Source organism: Exophiala mesophila (genome assembly GCF_000836275.1).
Source record: "Exophiala mesophila strain CBS 40295 unplaced genomic scaffold supercont1.2, whole genome shotgun sequence".
NCBI lineage: Eukaryota > Fungi > Ascomycota > Eurotiomycetes > Chaetothyriales > Herpotrichiellaceae > Exophiala > Exophiala mesophila.
The window spans coordinates 3,876,092-3,896,313 of NW_015622505.1; the positions used below are offsets into that span (position 1 = coordinate 3,876,092).

Consider the following 20,222-nt stretch of genomic DNA (forward strand, 5'->3'; position numbering starts at 1 on the left):
GAAGGTGCAAGTACTACCATGGTTGCTGCCTTAGACCCCAAGTTACAAAGGCCTGGCTCTGATGGTCACGGGTACTTTCTCAACAATTGTCAAATTGGGTCTGTTGCGCCGCATGCGACGGATGATACCGATGCTAGCAAGCTTTGGGAATTGAGCGAAGACCTGGTAGGGGAGAAATTTGCCTGGTGAGTTGGACTGCTGCCTTGGACAGGACAGCGATGGGTCAATGCCAACCTGCAGGATATTCCAGAGCCTGGAAAGTTTGATAGAGTCTAGGGGTACAGAGGTTAGTATACATATAGGATTTAGCGGTCGAATAGACTACTGTGAACCGCTTCTGCAGACATGTACGTTTAGTACATGTAGCTGGCTTCCGCATAGATACCTGGTCTGCATTCATTCCATTTGAGATGGGGCGGAGATCACGTGCGAGCCTTGTGCACCTGCCCTTCACGTGTCCCCCATACTGACATTCTTCGTCAAAATTTCTCTTCCAACGTCTTCTCTCCCTTTATGATTGCAACCAAGACCTAGGTGAGTCATCGATCGCCATATACCCGACTACGATTCCCGTATTCACTTCATGCCAGTCTCCTGACAAATCTTGGGGGTTTCCAGATTCGCAACAGCAATGTCGCCACTCGGATCATCGCGTTGAAAAGATGGCTCTAAGGTCTCCGGGGCCCGCGGCGGCCGACGCCCAGCCCACTCTCCTCTACCTTAACCACATCCATGTCCAATAATAACGCCATCTCTGGAGACGAGACAAGAACTTCGAGTCATATTAACGTTGGTCATTCAACACTTCGGCTAGCCAAATCCCTCTTGGGCTTTACTCCTGCCAAGTCCCATCGTATTTCACTTACGCTACAAGCAATTTCGAGATGAGTTTGGGGCATGATACATGCCACATGGACCACATGGTACGTGCCGGTAACATTTTGTTACCGTTGCCGGCTTAGCTTCCTCTGTCATGTCTCCACGGGATTTAAAGCAATCCGAATCCTCACACTTGAATTGGATTTACAAAGTCTCTACCCTGGCCATGTCAGAGCCTCACTGACGCAAGAAACTACATCATATGTCCATATTGTCTCGGAAAATGCAACCTACCGGCCGGCCAACCTAACTTCGACGCCGTAATGTCAAAATCCACCACAGCCTTTCCACCAGAAGGATATCTAAATTCGCGATTCATCCACTAGAGTAATTAACCGCGAGTCGTCGTACCCAGCAAGCTATATCTTCAAGTTTCCAGGTCAACTCTGGCTATACCACCACCGCCTCGTGCTTCCTTGGGAAGAACTCAACCACAAGCATCAGTCCTTTGGCCAGAGCAACTTTGAAACATGTCTGAAAGCCCCGAGAAGCGATCTGATGGCAATGGTCAGGTTCAGTCGCCATATTCAGACAGCGTCACCCCTGCCTCCCAAATATCACAGTCTTCACTACCAAACTCAGAGAAGTACGACGATCGATTAGAGGACCACAACGACCAAGCCACACGAGAGGACTACGTCGCTACCCTTGCTCGAACCTTCACAAACCAGTCCGAGCAATTACACATACAAAGTCCCTTTCACACTAAAAAGGGAGGCCCCTTGGATCCGACTAGCCCAGCATTCAAAGCTCGTGAATGGGCGAAAGCCTTCTATACTGCGGTATCAAGCTCGGCTCCACGGCGTGTCGCTGGTGTTGCATTCTCATCCTTGAATGTCTACGGCCATGGAAGCCCCACCGACTACCAACCCAGCGTTGGCAACATCATCTTTAGGCTCCCTTCCTTGGTACCTCGCCTATTTGGAAACAGAGAAAGGAGAATTGACATTCTCCACAATATAGAGGGAGTCGTACATCCCGGCGAGATGCTTTGTGTTCTCGGACCACCTGGGTCAGGTTGTTCTACCTTGCTTAAAACTATTGCTGGTGACACCTATGGTCTTTACCTAACTTCAGACTCATCCCTCAACTACCAAGGCATCCCACCAGCCAAGATGCATAACGCATTTCGCGGCGAAGCGATCTATACAGCCGAAGTCGACGTCCACTATCCGATGTTATCCGTCAATGACACGCTCTTTTTCGCTGCCTTGGCCCGAGCCCCGTATTCTTTACCCGACGGCGTCCATCGAAAGTTCTACGCTACTCACCTTCGCGATGTTATCATGGCCATGTTTGGTATCAGCCACACAAAGGACACACCAGTCGGTAACGACTTCGTCCGCGGAGTCTCTGGCGGTGAACGAAAACGTGTGACTATCGCGGAGGCGACACTTAGCAACGCGCCTTTGCAGTGCTGGGATAATAGCACGAGAGGCCTAGACAGTGCTAATGCGGTGGAATTCACAAAGACATTACGCCTGCAAAGTGATGTGTTTGGCTTCACCTCTTGTGTTGCGATCTATCAAGCTCCTCAAAGTGCCTATGATGTAAGTTTGCCGCTGGTTGCATTGAATCCGCATGTAAAGACAAATAGCCAGTGGCTGACCAGATATGACTACAGTTATTTGACAAAGTTACCATTCTCTACGAGGGCCGCCAGATCTACTTTGGCCGAGCACAGGCTGCAAAAGCCTATTTCCAGGATTTAGGATTTCAATGTCCAGATAACCAGACCACTCCAGACTTCCTGACGTCCATGACCAATCCGGTCGAAAGAATCATCAAGCCTGGGTACGAGAACACAGCACCCAGAACATCCGAGGACTTTGCCGCCCGTTGGAGAGACAGCAAACCCCGTCATGACCTACTTGCAGAGATAGATGCCTATAACAACGAACACCCCATGAAGGGAGATAGTTACAACAAATTTGTCAGCTCCAGAGTTGCAGAGAAGTCGACCATGCAGAGGAAAAACTGTAAGTATTTTGTCGATTCACGGAATGTGGTGTTCAAGTACTGAAATCTCATTTGCAGCTCCATATACACTGTCATACTGGCGTCAGATCCAGCTGTGCGTCTGGAGAGACGTCCAAAGATTAAAGGTCGACCCCTACACAACGATAGTCATGCTCATCGGCAATTTCTTCGAAGCCATAATCATTGCCAGCATCTTCTTCAACCTGCCAGCCAACACTTCAAGCTTCTTCGCCCGTGGTGCGGTTCTCTTCCTGATGGTTCTTCTCAATGCCTTTGGCAGTTTGATTGAGATTATCGGTCTCTATGCTAAGAGAGCCATCGTCGAAAAGCACAATCGCTACGCATTATATCATCCCAGCGCGGAAGCGTTGGCTAGCTTACTTGTCGATATGCCTTACAAGGTTACCAACGCCATATTCGTCAACTCTACCTTATATTTCATGGCCAATCTGCGACGCGAGGCTGGCGCCTATTTTTTCTTCTTGCTGCTGTCGTTCACGCTAACTCTGTCCATGTCCATGTTCTTTCGACTCTTCGCCTCGATTACAAAGACACTTGCGCAAGCTTTATCCCCTGCATGTATTGTACTGCTTGGCATGACACTGTATACAGGATTCACGATCCCTGTGGAATACATGCGTGGATGGGCGAGCTGGTTGAGATTCATTGTGGGTGGCCTCATGGTAGACCCGTTCCTTTCCATTGCCTACTGACGCAATCATAGAATCCGATCTACTATGGATTTGAGAGCGTGGTTCTCAACGAATTCCATGGAAGAGAGTATACATGTTCTCAATACATCCCATCTGGACCTGGATACGAAGATGTCGCATTCGGAAACCGAGTGTGTGCCACCGTCGGTGCACAACCTGGCTCGACGTTCGTCAGTGGTACCGAGTATGTCAGAAGTACATTTAGCTATGTCAACTCTCACCGATGGCGCAACTTTGGCATTCTGGTCGCCATGACGATTGGACTGACGATTGCACACCTTGTTGTTTCCGAACTTGTGGCTTCTACTCGCTCCAAAGGAGAAGTCTTAGTCTTTCGCCGTGGCAAACACCATATTGCCAGAGCACAACGGTCTCGTCCAGATGAAGAGCGCACAGTTGCTCCAGTGGTGCAGAACGAGGTCCACGATAGCAATGCCGATGCCGATACTAATGGTAATGCTACTGCCGCTGGAGTCGAACGACAGACGGCGGTCTTCCACTGGCAGAATGTCAGCTACGAAATCAAGGCCAAGGGCCAGCAGAAACTCATCTTAGACCGTGTTGATGGCTGGGTCAAGCCTGGTACACTGACCGCGTTGATGGGCGTTTCGGGTGCTGGAAAGACGACTTTGCTGGATGTGCTTGCAAGTCGCACCACTATTGGCGTTATTACAGGCGAGATGCTGGTGGATGGTCAGCAGCGTGATGGCTCGGTAAGTGTTTACTGTCCAGGCAAAGCATGGATCATCGTCACTGTACCACACATGCTAATGCTTCTCCCAGTTCCAACGGAAAACCGGCTATGTGCAACAGCAAGATCTCCACCTACACACTTCGACGGTCCGAGAAGCACTCGAGTTCAGTGCTCTGCTTCGACAGCCAGATCACTATAGTCGCCAAGAAAAGCTCGACTATGTCGACACTGTCATTGGACTACTCAATATGCAAGACTATGCTGATGCCGTGGTTGGAGTGCCGGGGAGTGGACTCAATGTTGAACAGCGGAAGAGGCTAACGATCGGGGTGGAGCTCGCCGCCAGACCGTCATTACTTCTATTTCTGGACGAACCTACTTCTGGCCTCGACAGTCAGACATCTTGGTCTATCTGTGATCTCATGGAGAAGCTAAAGGGAAACGGCCAAGCGATATTATGCACCATCCATCAACCTTCAGCAATCTTGTTTCAGCGGTTTGACAGGCTCCTGCTGCTAGCACAGGGAGGTGAGTTTCCCTTTTCTCTGTCATTGATGCATTGTTGAGACTGACTTGAACAGGTAAAACGGTCTACTTCGGAGAGATTGGATACAACTCACGGACCTTGGTCGAGTATTTTGTCAGGCATGGGGCAGAAGACTGCCCGCCTGGTGTCAATCCAGCGGAATATATGCTCGCAACCATTGGTGCTGCGCCTGGAGCTCACACTGACACCGACTGGCCGGCTGTGTGGCGACAAAGCAATGAGTATGCCCAGGTACAGGCTGAACTTGCAAAACTCCGAGGTTTGGCCTCAGTCTCGAAGGACCAGAGTCACCGCCGCGAGTCAGACTATGCGGACTTTGCAGCATCATTCAGCCAACAACTGTGGCTGGTTTTGCTGCGAACATTTCAACAATATTGGAGGACGCCATCTTATATTTATTCCAAGGCGAGCATGGCCGTGATCTCAACCCTTTTCATTGGCTTCTCCTTTTTCCGGAGTGACAACACGCAACAAGGTCTTCAGAATCAGATGTTTGGAGTCTTCTTGTTTCTGTTTGTTCTCATCCAGCTGATTTTCATGACCATTCCGATCTTTGCGGTGCAAAGAACGATTTATGAGTCGAGAGAGCGTCAAGCACGAACTTATCATTGGTTGACGTTTGTCATCTCCAACGTCTTGGCTGAAATTGTGTGGAATAGTGTGAGTTTGTTCTTTTCGAGGCTGACTATGACTTTTGCTGATGAGCTTCATGACAGGTTTTGGCAGTGTTTTGTTTTGTGACATGGTATTATCCCATGGAGCTATACCGCAACGCAGAGTGGACCGACTCTGTACACATCAGAGGGTTCCTCACCTTCCTTTATGTGTGGGCGTCTTTCCTCTTTGCCGGGACATTTGCACAGGCCCTCATTGCGGGTGCTCCGTCAGACGAGATCGCCTCAGCTGTGGGAAATATTATGTCCATTATGATGTATGCCTTTTGTGGCATTCTTGCAGGGCCGGACGCACTGCCTGGGTTCTGGATCTTTATGTACCGGGTTAACCCTTTCACATACTTGGTGGACGGCTTGCTTTCAACGACGCTCGCTAACGCGCCGGTCACCTGCGCATCCAATGAGATACTTCGCGTCGACGCCCCGGCCGGAGAATCCTGCGGAGATTACATGGCTGAATACATCCAGACAGCTGGTGGCAATGTCCTCAATCCGAACGTTGTGGGTGGAGGAGACGAGCAGTGCGGGTTTTGCCAACTGACCAACACAAACCAGTACCTGAGTTCCATCAGCGTCAACTTCTCTCTAAGATGGAGGAATTTCGGGCTGCTGTGGGTCTATATTGTATTCAACATCGGAGCAGCGTTGGCATTTTATTGGTTGTTTCGGGTTCCTCGAAAAGGAAAGGCGAAGCAGGCGAAATGAGAGGGTTTGTACTTGTATTGGGGCTTGGGAATGGCTGGGATAGGATCGATTAGATATGTACTTGTCAAAGCCCTGCTGCCATTGACATGAGGAGCAGATGTCGCTTGACAAGGTAAAAGTTAGTGTGTATAATATTCACTAGAATAGATTCCGATGAGTTACAAAGATTTTTTGTGAGTGACCTTGCCATCCGACCTAGTTTCAAGTCGGAGATTGTATGTAGCTCAAGCAACGGTTGTTAACTTAGACGACGGAGCGTTGTTGGTTCGGCTTGCGGCACGGGTCATTGCCTAGGGTGTTGTGTCTCGAATACTCAGAATGCAGCGGGAGGGCACGCACCGGCTAGAGACAGGTAATCACTCCGATTTGAAGGGACAAGTTCGATGAGGGATAGAAAATGACTGAAAATATTCAGTGGAAAAAGTGAGCTGGCTAGAGACTTCCAGGACGGGTACAACATGAGGCAGGTGCGGTCGTTGCCAAAGGCACCTGCCTCTGTGAGGAGCAATTGCTAGGCAGACCCGAGCAGCAAGAACCCTAGGTACGTAGTAACGGGACTACCTACAGAGATATTAGAGATATTGGGCCCAGACTCGCGAGGAGAGACCACTGTTCTGCTCAATCTGGTTACACAACTTCAACACCGTAAATGTGTGGACAGCGCAAAGTTGATTGTCCACTCTTCAATGAGGAACACTGGGGAACATGAGGCAAGGCTGGGAAGATCCACCTGGATCACCATGCATGGTGCCCTATTACATAAGCACACGGAGTTTTGACCACTCCTCATTTAAAGTTGGTTATCATCTGCGATATACATACAAATCTTCGTTATTGCGTTGAGATAAGCACTTGAACTCATACGTTGTCTTCCTGTGTGTGAATCAAACAACCCTTTTCGCGTCCCAGTTTCTGCCATGACTCTACCAATGATGAGGCTGCGATGCACCGAGGCAGGTGACACGAACAAATATTGCTGCAGTTGTTACCACGAGGTTAGCTCTCAGTGACCACAACCATGGTCGCACCTTCCCCGACTTTGTGACCACTAACTAGGCAAACTCACAAGGGGAAGGAGCGTCGTTTGCAGGTCAGACAACTGCCTCTGCATGTCTTGTGTCCCCTTCAATCTCTTCATCCGCCTTGTCACCAATGTCCATCCCTCGTTCCATCGTCCTTTTCTTACGTGCAACTCCACCGCTCGCCTCTGTTGCAAATCCCAATTCTTTGCCTATTGCTGGGTAGCCGCGTTTTATCTTGCATTGCTTCATATTCATCAGTTCCCAGTCTCATTCTCCAGATATCGACTATCCACGATGCCTTTTGCAAGCCTTCGACGTAAAACCGTTGGAGATCGGCCCGCCTCAAAGGGTCACGAACAACCTCCATCTCCCGCCAGGACGAGATTCAGAGCTGCTCCCTCCTTGTCACCCCGGAAGAGCTTTTCGACTTTGATCGAAACAAATATCAGAGGAAGGGCTGCCAGGTTTGATCGCAGGCCGTTAGACCCATTGCCCAATTAATCACGTCCAGCAGTGCTTCCCCCATAGTCTCACCCTCAGACCCTCTTGAGCAAGAGTTCGGTTCTCGACAAGATCCCGGTCCCTCTCTTCCAGACACCCTATCCGAAGCTGCCGAGCAGACCCCTCTTCAGGACCAATTGACCTCTCTCAAACGCAGCCCAAGTCCTCATCCTCTCAAATGGAGAGGAGCCACTCCATCCCTACGTTCCCGGATAGATCGTGCCAACCTCAGTCGTTCACATTCCGATACTTCCCTCCAGGAAACAGCCTCGAAGACGTTCCTCGAAGCTATTGCTGATGCCATCAAAGCACCAACTTTCCTGTTCTACAGAGACACGAAATCTGCAAAGACACTTAGGAAAACCGAGGAAACACTAGACTCTAGCGGCACTCAAGACACTCCTCCACTGGTGACGACAGAGCACCGCAAGGCCAGCCCAAAGAAATCTGTCCGATTCCGCCCTGGAACCTCCATCATCAACGACGTGGAAAAGTCTTCTCCTATCAACATTCCAAGAGCATTTCCAACATTGCCACCCGTGCAGCTCGCAACGACGCCTTTGCTACAATGCTTCGGCAAGACTTCGTTTGACCAGATTCCAACTGCTAGACCCCCTCAAACACAAATCCTCAATTCGTCGGCCGAGTTTCGTCAAGCTATCATTGAAGCACAGTCCGCCATCCCGTTTCTTGACCTTGATCAAGACACCAATCCAGTCAACCCACCCACAAATCTGCCGACTCCTCTCCCTGGCACAAACCTCTCCATGGATGACCCTTTTGCCCATGCAGTGAGCGAGCTTTCGCCAGAGGCGAATCAAAATCTTCTCGCAAAGTACGAGGATCATTTCCCAAACAAAACACTGCCGACCTGTACAACGACCGATCTAACGGCCGATTCTCCGCCTGCTTCAACAACTGTTGGTGACCAATCCGAAAAGGGCTTCGATTCTTTTCTGCCCATGGGCTTCCCGGAACATCCATCTCACTCTCCATTGCCTAGCACCAGCTCTATGCAAGCCCAACGCCAAACCAAGCGAGTTGCTGACATTCTAGGACCGATAATTTCAACATCACCACTGTTGCGACCTAGTGATCCAGCACGCCTGCCCCTCAGCCAAGACTCGAGTGACCCGGGTCAGAAGAAACTGCATCTTGCCAGAAGCAACTTCTTTCAGCGTCACCATCCCTCTGCCTCGAAGTTTGACGCTGTCATGCATGCGAATATTTCAGAATGTCATTCTATTTACGATCAAACTGAAATGGCCCCAATCATATCAACCCCTGAGAATGTGGCAGTGAGCGAGAAGTGGAACAAAACTCCTACCCATGAAGACATCCGACAGCAGTTCAGAGTCCCTCGTTTAGGGAAATCTGTCGAAAATCTCGAGACGTTTGAAGTGGAAGGAACATCGCAATTGGGCAAAGACTCGGCCGTCACATCTCCATCAGAGGGCTGCTTTGAAGATTCCCGCGAATCAGGAATTGTCGCATCCCATGCAGCTGAAAAGGAGTGTTGGGAGAAACCACAATCGCGTTCACCACACCTAAGTGGATCCCAGGTGACTTCCAATGGGCTGACCTTTCAGGACGCTTTCCCAGCTTTCCTTGAGGCTTCACAACCCCCCTGGACTGCCGAGCTTGCCTTGCGAAGTGACAAACCAACGCAGTCCAAGCCGACTGAAGTTGCTCTTTACGATAATACTCCTCTCGATCTGTATCAATCACATAATCGAAGACTTAACAATACCGATGAAGTACTCGAATCACTCTCCATCACAAGTCTTCCCTCTACCAAGCATGCGAGAGAAATCGCGGAACAGGTATTGAACTCGCCAATGATTGCAATAGCATATTGACTCTTTCGCAGATTAATTATTCGCCTGAAGACACGGAGAACGTGTCAACTCCCGTGCCATCCTCGAGATTGGTCTCGCTAAACTCAATGTCGTCGATTTCTTCCGACATGTCATCTCCCTCTTGCATTCATCTGCCAATGTCAGCACTTCCACAAGATCGGGCTTTTGAGTATTGTGATCAAGATGGCTGGTCGCCATTTGATGAGGCACAGTTCAGATATGCAGCCATGGCTGCATTTGAGACAGATGAAGCCGGGTTGCGCAGTCTTCTTAGCTTGCAAGGTGGCTTCCATGCATTTTGGCAAGAGTCCCAACTTCCTCAAAGTACCAGTCCTGCCCAAGATACTCGTGGTATGACAAATGCGGAGATCGAGCGACTTATTGTCATGGTGAAAGAATCGCGGTCATGGCAAGGGGGGATCACCACTCAATTTGTGGACGCCTACAAAATCAAGTTTAGCCATCGCTTGAACCCCGCGCACGCTGCATTCCACAGCAATGAATGTGATGACGGCGCGAAGGTCGATTTTGAGCACCCTCACCCAGAGATCGCCGGTGGTAGCGTGTACACCAACGGTTCAAAGAACAACCTTGTAACCGACTCAAAGCAGCATCCGTTCGAAGCATATTCTGTTGGTCAGGAGAGAACTGGAGTACACGTTGTGACAGATGAACATGAGCACGACACAGGTGGAGCCAAGGCAGTTGATTCGATGTCACTAAGACCAGCAGCATCCATCGACCCTGCCACCGCTCGACCCGACGGCGGACATGGTTTGGCCGGCGTTGAAACCGAAGTAGAGGAAGCCGCACAAGGAAGTGATGAAGATCACAAAGATCAGAGCCGACCGCGAAGAGAGACAATGCAAAGTCATAATTCTCAAGGCACAGGACGGCGGAGCAGTACGTGGTCTGCTAGATCGGGCCACAGTTCACGAACCTCTGTTGATTCGACTGCCATGGGAATGGCAGAGGACGAAGATTTCTGCCGAGGAATTGTGTGAGCTGCTAGGCCATGACAAGGCGAACTCGGCGAGGTAGGATACATGTTAGTGGGGCATGGTAGGTCTGTTTTTACGTTAGCATGATTAGCATATCAGTCCTGCCTCGATAGACCAGGGAAGCGGTTGGTGGATAACGCAGAAGGCATTGCCTTGGAGAAACAAGTTTTGATTGCATGAAAATAGAGATTGCATTAATTAAACACAAAAGTATGTCGATTCTTATATCAAGGTGGACCGAGAGGAGGAGCGCCTGTCTGTTGATGTTCCCCTCGATCTGCTCTATGTTTAGCGACGCTACCCTCGAGGCCGTAAAGAGTTGCAGCGTCGCCAGGAATGATCATCTCGAACGTCTCGCGAGCGACGACGTATTCATAGTAGCCACAGCGGGCAATCGGCTGAGTCTTTGAGATGTCAATCTTGCCGTCAGTGAGAACATGATCGCTAATGTGGATGGCCACGACCTTTCCAATGACGACGTCGACAGTTCCCATGGGAGGATTTCCCGGTAGCCTCAGGGTAGTGTAATATTCACATTCAAAGCGGACGGGACTTTGCTCGACCATGGGTACGGGGGTCTTGAGGGTCTTGGACCAAGTCTTTTCCAGCCCAGCACGCTCGAATTCATCGACTCCATAAGGAACAGCCTCGGCAGATTTATTGACCGCCTCACGAAGATCCCATGTCGCCAACTGCCAGCAAAAGACACCAGTGGCTTCGGCGTTGCGAGTAGTGTCTTTTCGGTCACCAAAGCCCGTCTGATTGGCACTGAACATGACATAAGGTGGGTCAAAAGTCAAGTTATTGAACTGAGAGTATGGAGCTAGATTGTGAGCTGGACCCTGCTGGGGAGTGGAGTTGTCCTGGCCATTGGTTGAGGTTGATGATGGAGAAACGGTACTGATCCAACCTATGGGACGGGGAACGACACATGCCTGAGAGAGGGTTAGATGGGGAGGCGTTAGGCCGAGATGGTCATGGTAGGAGAGAATATGGAGTGTCCGCTGGGTCGTTTTACCTTAAAAGGATCTCGAGGGAGATTGTGTTCTGTTTTGCCCGGTTGATAGAACACCATGGTGGGGGGAGGGGGGAGGCAGGGTGGGAGTTGATGAATACTCAAAGAGGATGTCACCACGATTGAAGTAGCAGGTCTGGAACAGATGACAATGATATGAACGAGCTCACTATGATTTTTCTTTCAACGTTCTAACAAGATTTTTCTCTTTCATCAGGTTTAAATTCAAAATCACAATGCATCAGAGCCGAGGAAAGTTAGCTATCCGTGGTCGACGTCAGTAATAAGATGCTGGTATAATGTCGGCATCTGTGTGATTGGCTGGCTGATAGCCATGAGCCACAGTGTTTCTCCGTAGGTTGCAGGGAGATTCTTAGGGTCTTTTGGAGGGTTTCTTCCCTCGATGCCAAGATTGCCCAATTAAGATTTACTCTACGGAGTAATCTATAAAGAGTCGTCTGAGGGGATCGAGACTTTGGTGCATGTACCGTACTCCGTAGATCAGGAACGAAAGAGTGGCCTACGGAGTACTGTACTCGTAGATCTTGGTTAGTGGGATCTCTCCCCACAGCGGGCACCAGATCTGGGCACCCACCCACTTGATGAGTGATGGCACAGAAGGCCAAGATCTACTCGTCCGACATGATACCACGTGACCCGTGACCAGCCGTGCCAGCTCATCCTTCCACGTGACGTGCCAATTGCTGACAGATTATTACCAAATCTTTTGGAAATCCCAAACCTGACACTCCAACCAGTCACAGGCAAGTCTCACCTGCAGATTCGTAACTGCATGTGCGTCATTCGCTATGGCGGGGCATTTCCGTCGATTTGCTCATCATATCCACGCTCTATAACGGGAATTCACTTTTCGCTTATATCATGAACAGTAAATATCACAATCCCGTGGACGCCGTCCTTCAAGAACAGTCGACGGACTGCCAAGGACCTTCTAGCCATTTCGATCAACCTCAATTCTTCAGGTATAAGTCCCTCCTCTGATCTCGGATGAAGACTCCAAATTCGTTTTTGATTCGCATCAACCCAACAATAACTACCACATTCAATCTGGCTTCAAGAAGGTCACTCCTACAACAAGCGAGTCCCATCTTGAACAAAATCCTCAACAAACAAACCACGATAAAACAAACTCAACACCACTTTTACACCACAAAAGCTACAATGACCACTCCCAGAACCATCAATTTTTCTTTTGAAGCTCGCGAACAGTCTGAAGGTGCGGGCGCCAAAGTGCGTCGCAGCATCGGCACACCTCGCCTGCGACATCTGACTCCATTTCTCATGCTCGACCATTTTAATGTTCCCCCAGGAGCTGGATTTCCCGACCATCCTCACCGAGGTCAAGAAACCATTACTTATCTCCTGAAAGGCGCGGTTGACCATGAAGACTTCGCTGGCAACAAGGGCACCATCGGCTCCGGCGACCTACAATTCATGACCGCCGGTCGCGGCATCATGCACGCTGAGATGCCAGCTCAAAACTACGAAACCAACATTGGCATGCAATTATGGGTTGATTTACCCGAGAATCTCAAATCAGTCGAACCACGATATCGCGATTTGAGAGCGGCGGAAATCCCCATCGCCAAGACTGAAGACGGAAAAGTCGTCGTCAAGGTCATCTCAGGAAATTCTCTCGGGATTGAATCCGTCAAGGACCTCGCTTATACACCAGTCTGGCTTCTCGACATCTACATTCAACCTGGCGGAAGTCTCAAACAGGAACTCCCCAAGGGTTGGAATGCTTTTGCATATACTCTCGAAGGAGCAACTACTGTCTCAGACGGCACCAACGAAACCACCATCACTCCATACCATAACGTCGTCTTCAACAAAGAAGGTGACTACGTCGCAGTCTCAGTTGAAGAAGGAGCTAACGATCCCGCCCATTTAATCCTCGTGGCAGGTCAGCCTTTGGACCAGAATATCGTCCAATATGGTCCCTTTGTCACCACCACCAAAGAAGCTGTCTACCAAGCAATGGTTGATTTCCAAACAGCTAGCAATGGCTTCGAACGAGCCGCTAATTGGGAAAGTGAAATCGGAAAGACCATGGGTCGAGTCTGATCATGAATTGACGGCTCAAAACCCCATAACATCACGCCCACCACTGTGTGTGCCCTTGAATGACATTTTTTGGCCATCAGGTTCGGCAGCACGGCGCTTTGTCATGTATAGCAGCAGTATAGAAACATAGCTTAGGAGTTTTGGGACCTAAGGCTATAGGCATATATATATATATATCATGTATCCTCGTTGCGAGTCAGAATTGGCTCATGATGATCAAATCAATAATACTTCCGAACCCGAATAAAGTTGTTTTTGCATTCCACAATCAAAGTCTATTTCGTATGCGGATCCTCGTAGACACATTCAAGTAATACTAAGCATCATATCTGTGTGTGTGTGCTAGTGAAGTGATCGTATCGTAGAGGTCAATCATACGTAATGGCATGGCATGGCATGGCATGACCTGGCCTAGCCGATCTGGTCGAGCACCTTGGGTTTTAACATCTCCCAGTCTCTCCCTTTGCCATCCCGTCCCCCCTCCCCCCAAGAATCAGCCCGTACAGGCCGAGCATCTACTCATCATCACCGTCCTCACCAGCACCAGTACCAACCGTACCAGTCATGACCTCATCATCATCTTCGAAAGTCGTGAGAGGAACCTCATAAAGTCGAATGACAGGCTTATTTGGATCCTTGACAAGAACGTACTTCTTATCAGCATCGTCATCAGCAGACATGCTCTTGACAAGATCGACAATCGTGCGAACAATACCCCAACCATTGCTAAAGCCCAAGTTCATCTGGCTAGCGAATTCACGGGGCTTGTATCCGACAACACCCAAGACAACATGACTGGCATTGCTCTTTGGGTTCGCTCGAGACACAAAGCCAAGTTTCATTTGATCGGCCTTGGCCAGAATAGCCTGAGTGGTCCAACGAGCCAATTTGCACGAGTTGTTCTTCATTTCAGTTGCCACCACAGCACCTCGCTGCGAGACCAGCTTGGTTCGCCAATCAAGTGCGCCGCCGGAGCCTTGGGCCTTGTGGTCGAATTCATTGAGGGCCTTGATGACCAAGAATTGATCTTCGCCGGAAATGTTGTTCTTGACCGCGGCGTCGAGTTCGGTCCGGACGATCAGGTGGAGAGGTTCGTCGTCTTTTTCTAGTGATAGATCGAAACGTCGGTATTTGTAGGCTTTGGAGGCCAAGGGGTCGCTTTCTTCCGATGCGCTGTAGAAGGGGTTGGCGTTGGCGAATTCAACCTTGGATTGGTTTTCCAAAACGGTTTGTAGGGCAAAGTTGTGGTTGATCATGGTTGCTTCGTTGGCCAGGTTTGATGGCGTGTTGATACTATCTGCCTTGACTCCGGTTTGTTGTTGCGAGGGGGTGGTGCTGGAATCGGCCTCCAGGGGTGCGTCTGCGGCGTTCTCGTTGACTGTCACGAGATCGATGCTGCTGTCGGGTCGCTTGTCGAGGAAGATCTTGTTGCCGTGCTTGACAATCACCAAATCCCAGCTGTACACTGATCGAGTGGCGCACATGAGCATCGATAGGATATCAGATGTCGCGAAGATGCTGGCTTCGTCCTTTTCAGCCAACTCCTGAATCACGGGATCTGCCGACGTTGTCACGTTGTATGCTGCGCGGTCCAATGACACCAGTTTTCGTTCCGTGTTCTTGACTGGTGCCTTGTCGTATGATCGGTCGTAGTAGTAGAGAAATCCGTAGCTGTCAACGTCTTCGCCCGCCGAGGTTTCCAGGTTCAGTTTCGTCAGTCGGTTGAAGTCAATCTCCTCCTTCATCACCCAATCCGGCCGGATGTTGACTGAAGAATCACGATTCCGTTGTGGTTTGTCATAATCTCTCCATCCAAATCGACGGCCACGGCCTGCTCTTCCTCCACGGTTGTCGTAGAACTGTCCTTGTTGTTGATTTCCTGGCCGTCCTTGTCCAGCTCTTTGGAATCCAGCTCTGCCTCCACGTTGGACGGCTCCTCGTTGACCACGACCACGGAACACTGTCACTCCGCCTCGACCAAATCCTCTAGTCTTGGTCGTTGCACGTGTATTGTCGACCACTGAGAAGGAAGATTCGTCTTCTTGTCCTTGGATTGCGAAGAGTGAGGAAGTACCGGCTCCGTAGATTTGTTGGTCTAAAGAAAAAGAGAGAGAAAATATATTAGCTTTGGCTCTCTTGCTTTACAAGAAACTCTCGAGAATCAATCGTGCGACTTCAAACTCACCTCGGAAGTTTCTGCCATATTGTCGTCCACCTCGATCTCGACCTTCTTTTCCTTCTTGGGTCCAGTCGGCCATGCGACCTAGTTTATCGCTTTTCGAATATGGAGCGTACGGCACGCCATCGAGGGTGGTGTTAGAGGATGTCTCTGGTCCCCATTCGTCGTTGACGCTCAGTTGGCTGATCGTCTGGGCTAGACTGATGCCAGGCATGGCGGGCAAGTCGTAGTCACAAAAATGCCGGAGTTGTCGCAGGGAAGAAAATTGTGTTCACTGTCGTAGCGAGGTTTCTCCTGCAATTTCAATCGTTCAAGTGCGTCGTTCTGGTTGGCGGCGATATTCCTGTAGGGAGTTGGGGCATGGCGCGGGACGATTTTTGTGAAATCTTGGCAATTGGTTTTTGGATGAATGTTGCCAAGCCACACTTAAAGCACGTGACCTCGACGCCCTCCTTTCCCAGATATTCAAGAAGTGAAGCATCAGAGTGTGGACGATATGCAGTTCACAGGCTATGAAAACAAGGGCATGATCTATTGAAGAAGGGCATGGTTGATCATTTCTTTAAGTTCTAATACATTTAACTTGAGCAAATTTTTCCTCCCACTAAAATAACGTCCGCTAACAGTCTGCGTTGACGAAGTCAGTTGTCCACTCCAGATACATCACGAATACATTTCTTCGATCTCTGAAGTCATGTCCCCGTCGAACTGGTCATACGTCTCCGGTTTGGTGGCAAAGATGGTTGACAGAGCGTCTCGAAGCTCAAAGTCTTCCATTACGGCGCCAAATCCGTAACAACGGACTTTACTTTTGATTGATTCAATCATACCAAGAACATCCTCTCGGGTGAGGGTCGCGTAGTTGCGATGGCCTTTCAATGACTGTAGAGCCATGATGGGGGTCACTTGGCCCGAAGGAAATTCGTTTCCTCGCAAGGACTGACTCAGATTCAGAAGGTTAGTCAGGATCTGTACCGATTCTGTATCAGGAACCTTGTGCTCATAGGTGGGAACCAGGCCACCTTCCTGGGCTGGGGTGTTTTCGATATGACTGGGAGGCGGACATGATGCCATCAAAGCGTGTCCAGAAAACAGAGCTTCAGTATCGTTATCGGGCGAGTCAACTGATCGGCGGACTAGATATTCTCCATGGTCGCGACAGGTTTGTTCGAGCCTGTGGGTGAGTTTAGCGTAAAGTAGACGCGACGCAAGAAGGTTGACTCACTTCAAGATGAAATCAATTCCAAGCTGGGGTTCCTTTTCAAATATGCCTGGCATGTCTGGGACCGCACGAGGCTCTTGTTTGACAGCAAACTCTTGAAGATCGGGACCTTGGGGTGAGTGGCTGTAGTGAGTGGTGCCTGGAGAATGGCCAGCAGCACTCTGACCCCCATTCAAGTAAGTGTGTGGAGAATAGCCTGCTGTGGATCCTGGTCCAGAGGTGCCAGAGCGATAGCCTGCAGTAGAATGTGCACCTAAGGAGGGTGGACTTAAAGTGGCCATTGATGGAGGCGTCATGGAAGCATCTTCCAGTTTCGGGCGCATTGCTATTACAGCTTTGCGATTCTGTAGCTCATTCTCGTATTGGATCCCTCGCGCTGCGAGGATCTCTCGCAATGCTAGATTCTCACACTGCTGATTTTCGATGATGATTTTGTGCTGGGCCAACGTCTCGGCAGCATTGTTTTGTTCAATGACATACATTTCGCGGAAGCGGGAAATTTCTAACTCCAAGGCTTTGATATAGTTTTCCTTCCTTTCTCTGTGTGTTCTACGGCGAGCTGTGTTAGTCGCTGAGTGATCTAAGGTCATCCGTTTGAAAATACCTTTGTGCTTGACGGTTGAGCTCTTGCCGCCGTGTTTGTGCGGGTTTGCTATCAGGTTTGGGACCTCTCCGCTTGGCTGGTTGTCCATCTAATTGAAGCCATGTTAGCATATGGACTCTGGCTCACTCGTCCACGTATACATACCTCGAGTGGTCTTCTTCTGCATACCACCAAAAGATTTGAGATACCCGATGCTCGTGCCGCCAGGGCTGTTGATCTCGCCCATGGAAGAGTTGTCAACTAGAGCTGAGCGTTAGTCAATACCCTGTGAGGCGAAGATGATTGCATTATGGGACATGACATGTGTGCTGGCAGGTCCCGCTTGCAGGAGTCTGGATGTAGTGCACATAGAGCTACTTACTATATCCTCCAGTGGCTGCAAATTCATTGTCGTTCCATGATGGGTTTAGGTCGACTGACGTTTGGGGTACGTTCGAAAACATTTGGTGTGATTGTGATGACATGGCGGAATATAACACGACACTTGGTCGGTGGGCAAGGAACGAGTATGGACTCTCGAGTTTCAGCCTTCAAGATGTTGGGGGCTGTTCAATAATGATGCGTTTGATTGGTGGTATCTGGTAGGAATGCGATCAAGACTCGACGGCCCTAGGTGAAGTAGCAAGAGTTTCTGAAGGAACACGAAACGTAGCGTATCCTGAGTTATCTAGGTTTCGAGTTTCCAGAGTCCAGGTAGAGCATTATGAGATGCAGATTGACTGGGTTCGTCCAAGGAGTGGTTTGGTGCTCCTCCGGTAGGTTCCTTGTGCTGGGGCAAGCAGGGAAGTACACAACAGGGAGGATGTTGGCGGGACAAGATGGGTGATGGTGGTAGGTCAGTTCGTGCAACAGGAACGTCGCAGGTTCGTAGGGCAGAGCCGAGACGGAAACCGATAATGTGCCGAGATTGAGGCGAAGCGACGTGTTCGAAATACAGGGATTTCGACAACAGGGGAAGAGCGCGGGGATGGTTCAACTCTGTGGTCGTGGTGAACTTGATAAATAAGAATTGTGGGTTGGCGACAAGATGCGGGTGGATATAAGTCGAAGAGGTGTCGATCAGAGCTTATTAGTGGAGAAGGTTCAGACGACAGTCTACCTTGTTCCGAGTGGGCGGAAGTCGACAAACGTGCTCGAGGCAGTGCAGTGCGGCGCAAGTCTCGTAGATTGTCGAGGACAGTCGATGACTCGATGAGGATCTGATCTTGTTTGTAGCAGTAAAGGATCAGGTCGGAGTGGGTGGCTTTGGAACAATATGGGTCGCGAAGTGTTGAACGGAGACTTTATGTGGTAAGGAGTAGGTACGAGATGGAGTGCACCAGCATTGGTTGACGGGAGAGTGAATAGTCGAGAATGTGGATGGACTTGAGCAACGATGGTAAGTTGCGGTGATACACAATGTTGCAATAAAAGGAAAGAAGAAGGATGAATGTGTGACTGGCCAGCGGAAGTGGATAAGAGAAGCAATATGACGATAGCTATGGAGGTATGGATGTCTGTGGGTGAGTGGGTGAGTGGGTGTGTGGAACAGTGTAACAACGACAGCGTAGATGTAGACGGGCGCAGCAAAAAGTAGCCCAGGAAGGTCAAACTAAACCTCGAATGTACGGAGCAAGTGATTTGAACAGTAGCGGCAGCCCTATACGATGGGTGGAACGATAGGGAAACAAAATCGCCGGGGCAAATGCTTGGGAGCGGGAAGCTGGAGAACAAGTTTGTGTGAGTAATATCCAAGATAGTTCCTAGACACCCCAGGCTACGGGCTTTCAAAAGACGGTAAGATGTCTGGGGTTTGGTTGGCGGCAAGATCCCCGTGAGGTGGCCCAAGCACGGATAGGTGTTGCACCGACAGTATCTTCTGGAACACAACGCAAAATGCTCGGAGAAATCAGGTCCAAGTTGAAACCGCAGCTGGCAGCACCCTCATCAATGACAGATCTAACGTCGACGCCAGTGTGCTAAGACCCCGAGGTTGCAAGAAAATGGTAAGAGACTGCGAGGCTTACTCCGTGCGATCCGACAACCGAGAGATATCAGACCAGAGAACTGCAGGTCCAGTGGCGAAATAGGCTTGGATGGGACACTTGGGGTGTGGCTGAGCCCTGAAATCGCAAATTCGCAAGGCTCCAACAAAGCTTCCATGCGTCCAACCTGCAGGCGAGGGATCCTGAGTGGAGTCTAATAAAAACGGCCCCCGGGCCCCCGAGCTCGCCTATTACTCCCCTTACTAGGAGACTCGGGGTGACATCGAAAGCTCCAAGGACACTCACCTCTTTGTTCTCTTCTTCTGTGCACGGTGATGCTGGCACCTGCTATTCGCTAGCAGGGAAGCCGAGGGCACCGAAATGGATATCTGTCCTCGTATTCATACGTAGAGGCGCCAAAGGACCTATGCGTAGGAGCAGTCTGGGGTAGGGGATCTTTTCAACCCTCTCTTGACTTACCTCATGTATATTTGCCTGTCAATGCTGATAAAGCGGCCAGGAACCTGAGGAGCCTGTGTGGGAGGCGGGATCCTCATTATTTCAGCCCAAGCAAT

General features: G+C 49.9%; 5 protein-coding genes across 6 annotated transcripts; 2 read left to right on the forward strand and 3 right to left on the reverse strand.

The window, feature by feature from the left end:
• The first annotated feature begins 536 nt into the window (after window positions 1-536).
• Window positions 537-6,346, forward strand: PV10_03185 (uncharacterized protein). Its single transcript, XM_016367602.1, has 7 exons — window positions 537-2,429; window positions 2,504-2,858; window positions 2,917-3,527; window positions 3,584-4,285; window positions 4,356-4,794; window positions 4,848-5,473; window positions 5,530-6,346. Exons 1-7 carry the CDS (start codon window positions 1,350-1,352, stop codon window positions 6,190-6,192), a joined length of 4,476 nt encoding a protein of 1,491 aa, XP_016227120.1. The 5' UTR covers window positions 537-1,349; the 3' UTR covers window positions 6,193-6,346.
• A 4,456-nt stretch (window positions 6,347-10,802) lies between these two features.
• Window positions 10,803-11,670, reverse strand: PV10_03186 (uncharacterized protein; the record flags this gene model as incomplete). The annotated part of the gene is made up of 2 exons (XM_016367603.1): window positions 11,594-11,670; window positions 10,803-11,510 (listed from the first exon to the last, which is right to left on the reverse strand). The coding sequence occupies exons 1-2, from the start codon at window positions 11,648-11,650 to the stop codon at window positions 10,803-10,805; spliced, it is 765 nt and encodes a 254-aa protein (XP_016227121.1). The 5' UTR covers window positions 11,651-11,670.
• An 809-nt stretch (window positions 11,671-12,479) lies between these two features.
• Window positions 12,480-13,926, forward strand: PV10_03187 (uncharacterized protein). The gene has a single exon (XM_016367604.1). The coding sequence runs from the start codon at window positions 12,599-12,601 to the stop codon at window positions 13,676-13,678; it is 1,080 nt and encodes a 359-aa protein (XP_016227122.1). The 5' UTR covers window positions 12,480-12,598; the 3' UTR covers window positions 13,679-13,926.
• Window positions 13,917-16,206, reverse strand: PV10_03188 (eukaryotic translation initiation factor 3 subunit D). The gene is made up of 2 exons (XM_016367605.1): window positions 15,864-16,206; window positions 13,917-15,773 (listed from the first exon to the last, which is right to left on the reverse strand). The coding sequence occupies exons 1-2, from the start codon at window positions 16,069-16,071 to the stop codon at window positions 14,194-14,196; spliced, it is 1,788 nt and encodes a 595-aa protein (XP_016227123.1). The 5' UTR covers window positions 16,072-16,206; the 3' UTR covers window positions 13,917-14,193.
• A 181-nt stretch (window positions 16,207-16,387) lies between these two features.
• On the reverse strand, window positions 16,388-19,425 carry PV10_03189. Of its 2 annotated transcripts, XM_016367606.1 has the most exons (5): window positions 18,045-19,425; window positions 17,828-17,923; window positions 17,684-17,771; window positions 17,083-17,628; window positions 16,388-17,031 (listed from the first exon to the last, which is right to left on the reverse strand). In XM_016367606.1, the coding sequence occupies exons 1-5, from the start codon at window positions 18,145-18,147 to the stop codon at window positions 16,521-16,523; spliced, it is 1,344 nt and encodes a 447-aa protein (XP_016227124.1). In that variant the 5' UTR covers window positions 18,148-19,425; the 3' UTR covers window positions 16,388-16,520. The 2 variants fall into 2 exon arrangements, with proteins under 2 accessions (XP_016227124.1, XP_016227125.1); XM_016367607.1 differs by having other exon boundaries at window positions 17,828-19,425.
• Between the last annotated feature and the right edge of the window lie 797 nt (window positions 19,426-20,222).

Bases quoted from the DNA above. Each gene is read 5' to 3' on its own strand.
- PV10_03185 (XM_016367602.1), top strand. From the start codon at position 1,350: ATGTCTGAAAGCCCCGAGAAGCGATCTGATGGCAATGGTCAGGTTCAG. The intron at 2,859-2,916 runs GTAAGTATTTTG...TCTCATTTGCAG, and splicing joins GACCATGCAGAGGAAAAACT to CTCCATATACACTGTCATAC. The intron at 4,286-4,355 runs GTAAGTGTTTAC...TGCTTCTCCCAG, and splicing joins GTCAGCAGCGTGATGGCTCG to TTCCAACGGAAAACCGGCTA.
- PV10_03189 (XM_016367606.1), bottom strand. From the start codon at position 18,147: ATGTCATCACAATCACACCAAATGTTTTCGAACGTACCCCAAACGTCA. The intron at 17,924-18,044 runs GTAAGTAGCTCT...GCTCAGCTCTAG, and splicing joins TGCAGCCACTGGAGGATATA to TTGACAACTCTTCCATGGGC. The intron at 17,032-17,082 runs GTGAGTCAACCT...ACTCACCCACAG, and splicing joins GGAATTGATTTCATCTTGAA to GCTCGAACAAACCTGTCGCG.
- PV10_03187 (XM_016367604.1), top strand. From the start codon at position 12,599: ATGAAGACTCCAAATTCGTTTTTGATTCGCATCAACCCAACAATAACT.
- PV10_03188 (XM_016367605.1), bottom strand. From the start codon at position 16,071: ATGCCTGGCATCAGTCTAGCCCAGACGATCAGCCAACTGAGCGTCAAC. The intron at 15,774-15,863 runs GTGAGTTTGAAG...CTTTTTCTTTAG, and splicing joins ATATGGCAGAAACTTCCGAG to ACCAACAAATCTACGGAGCC.